This window comes from Bison bison, unplaced genomic scaffold, assembly GCF_000754665.1.
Source record: "Bison bison bison isolate TAMUID 2011002044 unplaced genomic scaffold, Bison_UMD1.0 scf7180017864270, whole genome shotgun sequence".
NCBI lineage: Eukaryota > Metazoa > Chordata > Mammalia > Artiodactyla > Bovidae > Bison > Bison bison.
The window spans coordinates 7,193,915-7,202,046 of record NW_011494842.1 but is presented as its reverse complement, the minus strand read 5'-3'; the positions used below and the strand labels follow the sequence as shown (position 1 = coordinate 7,202,046).

General features: G+C 42.0%; 1 protein-coding gene across 2 annotated transcripts in view; it reads left to right on the top strand.

Moving 5' to 3' along the window:
* TCP11 (t-complex 11, testis-specific) overlaps positions 1-8,132 on the top strand; it is a 161,242-nt gene that overhangs the window by 129,781 nt on the left and 23,329 nt on the right. Inside the window, exon 1 of one of the 2 annotated variants that reach the window (XM_010848638.1) lies at positions 4,561-4,640. The exons of the other annotated variant lie outside the window; for it this stretch is intronic. Coding sequence (XP_010846940.1) covers positions 4,594-4,640 — 47 coding nt within the window. The 5' untranslated portion in view covers positions 4,561-4,593. Of the gene's footprint in view, positions 1-4,560; positions 4,641-8,132 lie in introns of those variants that run through there. 2 annotated transcript variants of the gene reach the window in all.

The following is an 8,132-nucleotide window of genomic DNA, read 5'->3' as shown; positions in this document are numbered from 1 at the left end:
ACCTCCTCCAACCCCAGCCTCTTCCTTTCAGGCCAGAGGCGCCCTATTCAACCGAAGATCTGCAGAGAGTTTGGGGTCCTGGAGAAAAGACGAGACCCAGGAGCGATTTCTTGAATCTGACAAGATTGAGGCTCAGTTCAGAGCCCTGTTTGTGTTCTGTTGTTTTTAATTCGTAGGTGGAACATGGCAGACACCTGGGGTAGAGTTTAAAGACCCGAAATGATCCCAGAGGGGCCCAGTGTTCTCTCTGTGCTTGGTGGACTGCATTAGCAATGCTGCTCAGGCCTCACTCTTGTAGAGGGCATGAGGACGAGACGGTTGGATAGCATCACCGACTCAATGAACATGAGTCTGAGCAAACTCCAGGAGATAGTGAAGGACGGGGAAGCCTGGTGTCCTTGGGGTCGCAAAGAGTCTGACTCCACACTGAACAGCAACAGTAGTACAGTGTTCTTTTTTGTTCCTGTTGGGACACAAAGTCTCTTCCACTCTTTAGGTCTGATCTCACTGGGGTTCATCCAGCATTTCTTTTATAATAATCACCAGATAATTTAAGTAGTCCTCAATCGGAAGGCCTGCCCCACGAGCCTTAACCACCTGAGTTAAATTCTTCAAATTCAGTCCCATTTCTTTCTCTTGTAGCCACACGGGGTCGCTGCTGGTTAAGGAAAAGTAGCAAATTGGGTGTTTTGGAATCCTCCCTTGGCATAGGTACTTTTCAGTAGATGTCAAACATGATGTGGGGTGGCAAATCACTTTTTTGGTAGAAACAGTTTAAGTTCTTGAGGATGTTATTTAAATGAATCCATAGACAAGACAGCTCTAACCTGAATAACCAAATTCCTCTTTTTAAAAAATTTCAAAATTTTTTATACCAGGGTGACTTGGTTAAGTTACTTACAAGTTATTTTGAAAATGTCTTTGTCCTTGGGATCTGGATTTTAAAAAATCTGTTTAGTTACTTTTTATGTCTGATTTCTCTTCGAGCCCTCCCCGTTCCTGAATTTTGCAGCTGTGGCAGTTGCATAGCACTGTGGTACTTTGGACGACAGACCAGTGTTGTCAAAGCAGGTTCTGAGCTCTGATCTGTTAAAGTTGGGAAGTGTTTCTGTGTATGAATTCCTCAGTCCTTCAATAAACTGCTAGAAGCAGCTCAATCTCCCTCTGAAGATTTTCTTAGTTCTGATTTTGTGTTTGGTGAATTAGCGGCAAGTCTGTTTGCATATTTGACTGTATTTTGCCATCTTGCCTGAAACTAAAGACTTTAAAGAGGCTGATGAAATAGAGAGCTTCCTGTCACCCAAGGTTACATTCAACCTTTGTGTTTGCCTAAACAGAAATGCCATCTGTGGCTTTTTGATAAATTTTACAGTCATCTTTTATCCTTAACTTTTTATTTTGAAATATTTCAACTCTGTTGAAAAAATAATGAATGCCCACATTGTTAATATTCTGCCTCATTGTTTTTTTCTCTTATTATACATAGGCATTTTTTCTTGAAGTTATAGGGTCATGACTTTAAATACTTCATGTATCTTCTAAGAACAAAGGCATTCTCCTATGAAACCTTTTTTCTGAGATAATTTTATTTTTCCTTTTTATATTTTTAAACTTTTTTACATATAGAAATCAAACATACACAGAAATACAGAGACTGGAATGATGAACCCCCGTTTAGTCACTGCCCAATTTCAACAATTATCAACTAATGTTAATCTTAGTGCTTTTATATCCCCTCTACATCTTGGAGCCAAATACTTTTTTTTTTTTTTCCAAATACTTTTTTGTGAACAAATTATGAAGCTTTATTGAAAGATCGTGAGAAGATGATTTACTGTATATGACACTCTTGATACCAAGTAATCATAACTACCATGTATGCCTGTTATATGAGAATGCTGTCAACTAGGTCTGTACTAAGAACAGTGGTTCCCAAATTCTAGTGCTCAGTTCAGTTGAGTTGCTTAGTCGTGTCCCAACTCTTTATGACCCCATGGACTTCAGCATGCCAGGCCTCCCTGTCCATCACCAACTCCTGGAGTTTACCCAAACTCACGTCCACTGAGTTGGTGACGCCATCCAACCATCTCATCCTCTGTCATCCCCTTCTCCTCCTGCTTTCAATCTTTCCCAGCATCAGAGTCTTTTCAAATGAGTCAGCTCTTCGCATCAGGTGACCAAAGTATTGGAGTTTCAGCTTCAACATCAGTCCTTCCAATGAACACCCAGGACTGATTTCCTTTAGGATGGACTGGTTGGATCTCCTTGCAGTCCGAGGGACTCTCAAGAGTCTTCTCCAACACCACAGTTCAAAAGCATCAATTCTTTAGCGCTCAGCTTTCTTTATAGTCCAACTCTCACATTCATACATGACTACTGGAAAAACCATAGCCTTGACTAGATGGACCTTTGTTGGCAAAATAATGTGCTGTCTAGCATTGGAGAAGGAAATGGCAACCCACTCCAGTGTTCTTGCCTGGAGAATCCCAGGGACAGTGGAGCCTGGTGGGCTGCCGTCTTTGGGGTCACACAGAGTCAGACACGACTGAAGCGGCTTAGCAGCAGCAGTAGCAGCAGCAGGTTGGTCATGCCTTTTCTTCCAAGGAGTAAGTGTCTTTTAATTTCATGGCTGCAGGCATCATCTGCAGTGATTTTGGAGCCCCTAAAAATAAAGTCAGTCACCGTTTCCACTGTTTCCCCATCTATTTGCCATGAAGAGATGGGGCTGGATGCCATGATCTTAGTTTTCTGAATGTTGAGCTTTAAGCCAACTTTTTCACTCTCCTCTTTCGCTTTCATCAAGAGGCTCTTTATTTCTTGTTCACTTTCTGCCATAAGGGTGGTGTCATCTGCATACCTGAGGTTATTGATATTTCTCCCGGCAATCTTGATTCCAGCTTGTGCTTCCTCCAGCCCAGCGTTTCTCATCATGTACTCTGCATATAAGTTAAATAAGCAGGGTGACAATATACAGCCTTGATGTACTCCTTCTCCCTATTTGGAACCAGTATGTTGTTCCATGTCCAGTTCTAACTGTTGCTTCCTGACCTGCATACAGATTTCTCAAGAGGCAGGTCAGGTGGTCTGGAATTTCCATCTCTCGAATAATTTTCCACAGTTTATTGTGATCCACACAGTCAAAGGCTTTGGCATAGTCAATAAAGCAGAAATAGATGTTTTTCTGGAACTTTCTTGGTTTTTCGATGATCCAGCGGATGTTGGCAATTTGATCTCTGGTTCCTCTGCCTTTTCTAGAACCAGCTGGAACATCTGGAAGTTCACGGTTCATATATTGCTAAAGCCTGGCTTGGAGAATTTTGAGCATTACTTTGCTAGTGTGTGAGATGAGTGCAATTGTGTGGTAGTTTGAGCATTCTTTGGCATTGCCTTTCTTTGGGATTGGAATAAAAAACTGACCTTTTCTAGTCCTCTGGCCACTGCTGAGTGTTCCAAATTTGCTGGCATATTGAGTGCAGCACTTTCACAGCATCATCTTTCAGGATTTGAAATAGCTCAACTGGAATTCCATCACCTCCACTGGCTTTGTTTGTAGTAATGCTTCCTTTTGTGACAAAATTCCTAGCAAGATTTAGTGGAATGAATTAAAGATACTGCAATGAGTTTTTCCTAAACCTAAAGTTGATTCATTTTAAGGACTAATCTTTATTCTGACCCTTCCTGCTTTTTTGGAGGTTAAACTATTTTTCTTTTATGAAATGATGGTTTTGGTGGTGGTAGAGTGGTTTATTTGCTATTTTCATACTGTCCATACTTGACAAAACAAAAAGTTGGCAAGTTATTGTCCCTTGCTCAAAATCATTTTGGAAATTTACTAGTCTGTGAAATCCTAAATTCTAGAAACTACTTTAAGAAGACCAAGTGAAATTGACACCATTCAGTACCTCTGTGTGGAGAATTTAATGTCCATCAAAGACAGGAAGAGGAGAGTGTAGTCATAATACCCTTAGATAAATGTTTATTTTTGCAAATTACTTTTTTGCTGCTTTATTATTTTACTTTGTAAGAGTTTCTTTTTAATTTAATTTTTAAATTTTTTTGGCTATGCTGTGCAAAAGGCATCTTCATTGCCACGTGTGGGCTCTTAGTTGCGGCGTGCGGCATCTGTCCCTGACCAGGGATGGAACCTGGGCTGCCTACTTTGGCAGCATGAAGTCTTAGCCACTTGGACCACCAGGGAAATCCCAGGAGAAAGGTTTTTAATCAGTTTCATTTTCTGTTTTTTATTTTTATAATAAAATAGTTTCTTTGTCCTCCCTTATCCCCACACTGGGCTACTAAGAGAATCTGTCATGCGGCCTTGAGTTCAGAAAACACAATTGGTTGGAATGGTTGGAGGAGTGTGTGTGAGGTCACTAGGACGAGCCTCAGTTTGGAGCTGCTCACAGTGAGTCTCTGAAGAAAATCACAGTTCAGACTTGTGTGAGTTCACTGGTGTCCACTTTACATTCTTTTTTTTCAGTTGAGATATAATTAACATAGAACATTAGTTTCGGGTGTACATCATACCTTCTTTCTGTCACAGGCCTGAGAAATACAGTTAATGACGCTTCCAAGCTAAGCAGCGAGATTGGGATGAATCGTGATTTCCGCATGGAAGAGAAGGTTTTGCCTCCTGGCAGGTACAGGTTCTTCTGATTTTCTCATTTTATTCATCCTGCTATGGGTATTTAGCGCAAATGCCTTCTGACTAGACTTGAAGCATTTTTGTTTAAGAATACAATCAGTGTTTGAATCTAAGCCATAAGAGGTCTCAACAACTTGAACAGAAGAGTAATAAATTATAATTATTAGTACCAGAGGGTCATGAAGCAAATGTTATTTAACCAGGGACTAAACCCAAGCAGTTATTGGGATGTTCACTTTGCGTGCATGCTAAGTCGAGCTTCAGTCATATCTGACTCCTTGTGACCCTGTGGACTGTACTCCACCAGCCTCTTCTGTCCATGGGATTCTCCAGGCAAGAATACTGGAGGGGACTTTTGAAGTGAAGTTCCTTAGTTGTGTGTGACTCTTTGTGATCCCATGGACTGTAGCCTACCAGGCTCCTCCATCCGTGGAATTTTCCAACAAGAGTACTGGAAAATTCCAAGAGTGGGTTGTCATTTCCTTCTCCAGGGGATCTTCCCGACCCAGAGATCTAACTCAGGTCTCCCACATTGCAGGCAGACACTTACCCTCTGTGCCACCAGGGGACTTTCAGTTTAGTTCAGTTCAGTCGCTCAGTCGTGTCCGACTCTTTGCTACCCCATGAATCACAGCACGCTGGGCCTCCCTGTCCATCACCAACTCCCGGAGTTCACTCAAACTCAAGTCCATCGAGTCTGTGATGCCATCCAGCCATCTCATCCTCTGTTGTTCCCTTTTCCTCCTGCCCCCAATCTCTCCCAGCATCAGAGTCTTTTTCCAGTGAGTCAACTCTTCGCATGGGGTGGCCAAAGTACTGGAGTTTCAGCTTTTAGCGTTTTTCCTTCTAAAGAACACTCAGGACTGATCTCCTTTTAGGACCTCAGTTAATACTAAGAGTTGAGGTGCATTTCAGATCTTCTCTGACAGATGTGGAGGAATTAGCCTATAGTAGCTGTCTATTGCTGCATGATAAATTACCCCAAAGCTTAGCAGCTAAAACAGTGTTCTCTCCCAGTTTCTGTGGGTGGGAATCTGGGCGTGGCTTCACTGACACAACCTCTGTCAGGCTGTTGAGGTTGGCCTGAACCACCCTCAGCTCCTTGCCTCCTGGGCTCGTCCATGGAGCAGCTCCCAACATGGCAGCTGCCTTCCCTCACCCAGCACGAGAAAGTGGGTAGGTGGGTGAGAGACGGCACCCACGACAGAAACCAGTCTTTCTGCTACCTAATCTCAGCAGAGATGTCCATGGCCTCTGCTACATTTTGTTTGCTAAAGAGGAACCCTCAAATCCAGGCAACACTTGAGGGTACAGGGTCACACCAGAGTGTGAACACTGGGGATCTAGATCTCTGGAGTCTTTTTTGGATATTGGTTGCCACCACATGACTCCTACTACTCTTATGTGGTCGCAGATTTAAACAGGCAAAGATGAAAAGATTAATTTTTATAATGGTGGTGTTTTCAACTGTCCCCTCACTCCCACCCTGCTTCATAAATCAGCTTAATTTGTGAATCAGGATCAGAATGCTGTTGATAAACAATGCTCCCGCATCCCCATCAAGCCTTATTTTTCATTCTCCTTAGTTATATTGACATTGCAATAAATAAATAAGAACCATTGTAAGTATTAATATGACTTGCTGGTTTATTGGCAGTTCAGTGGGTAAATTCAGTGTCAGATTTTTACATTTTAAAACAGTTCTGATTTCCCACCAGTGGACAGATACACAGTGGCAGCTTGTGATTCTTCAGTTTCCTTAAATGCGTTTGTTATTTGTCAGCTTCAGGAGATGTTCTACACCCCAAGTTGCTGCCCTGGTTTTCATGCTCTGATCTGCTCTCACCAACAAATGGCCTCGCCAAGCACAGCTTCTCTGGGAACAGGTTTTCACCAAAGCCCAGATCTTCTCGCATCTCTCTCACTGCTTAGATGTGTTTGTTGCTGTCAGGAGAGGAGGAAAAAATGAGTAGAGGAGATGAAAGAGGGAGAAACGAAACAGGGAAATAGTACTGTTCAGAGCTGGGTTCTCAAGTAAGGCAGTACAGATGGTTTTTTTTCTTCATTTTCCACCATTTATTCTTGGTATCAAAACTAGTTCAACTCTTCTTACAAAATGAAAGCAAAATACTGGAGACATATATCACATTTTTCTTCCTGTGGCTTTAGCCCATCCCTACCCCACCAAAAGAGACCAGAAAAAAAAACTCAGAACTCAACAGCAAAACCAACTCTACCTGACCACATTCATAAAAAATGACACGGGGATACACTGCAGAACAGAAAGAGGTCGTCTGCTCTGTGTCCGAAGGTTTCTCCATCGTGTCTTGTGCTAGGTGAGCACCCGTCATTGAACATGCCGTGTGTCAAATGCAAACATACGGTCAGATGTCATATAGCATACATCTATAACATACAACATACAACATAAAAGCATATGTCAGATCTCAGGAGAGATGGTGAACATAGCAGAAACTGAAACTCTCCCTGCAGTACTTATCTTTAAGCACTGTAAAAGCAGCAACTCTTAAATCACAAGTTCATTTCTTTTCAACCTAGTCAGTCCTTATTTTATTTGGGCTGTGTTCTTTCAAGCAACTGACTAGATTTCCCTTCAACAGAATGTGTTTGGCTCACTTTATCTCTCCAATAAAAATTTCAGGGAAGAAGTGTGCTTTACATGCAAAAGAGTATTCTAAACAAAATCTTCCTAGCTTCAAACCTACCCAAGTGCACAGGCTTCATACAAATGCATTTTTATTAGGCCTCTAGAAAGAGGTCTCCACAACCAATAGCACCCGAAAAAAAGAAAAAGCATATTCAAAATAAAGGCTCTGGCAAACTATTAGAGGAAACACAAAATCACTTTGAAGTGGCCAGTGGCAATAGATATAATGCATAAACCTGAATAAGTGAAGTTTGAAGTCACTCCTTATTCGCAGTTGACTTTACTTTGGTCTAATAGGATGATGTTACCTCAGTTCAGTTCATTGCTCAGTCGTGTCCTACTCTTTGAGACCCCATGTACTGCAGCATGCCAGGTTTCCCTGTCTATCACCAACTCCTGGGATATACTCAAACTCATGTCCATTGAGTTGGTGATACCATCCAACCATCTCATCTGTCATCCCCTTCTCCTCCCGTCTTCAGTCTTTCCCAGCATCAGGGTCTTTTCTGATGAGTCAGTTCTTTGCATCAGGTGGCCACAGTATTGGAGTTTCAGCTTCAGCATCAGTCCTTCCAGTGAATATTTAGGACTGATTTCCTTTAGGATGGACTGGTTGGATCTCCTTACAGTCCAAGGGACTCTGAAGAGTCGCCTCCAGCACCACAGTTCAAAAGCATCAATTCTTCGGCACTCAGCTTTCTTTATAGTCCAATTCTCATATTCATACATGACTACTGGAAAAACCATAGCTTTGACTAGATGGACCTTTGTTGGCCAAGTAATGTCTCTGCTTTTTAATATTCTGTCTAGGTTGGTCAT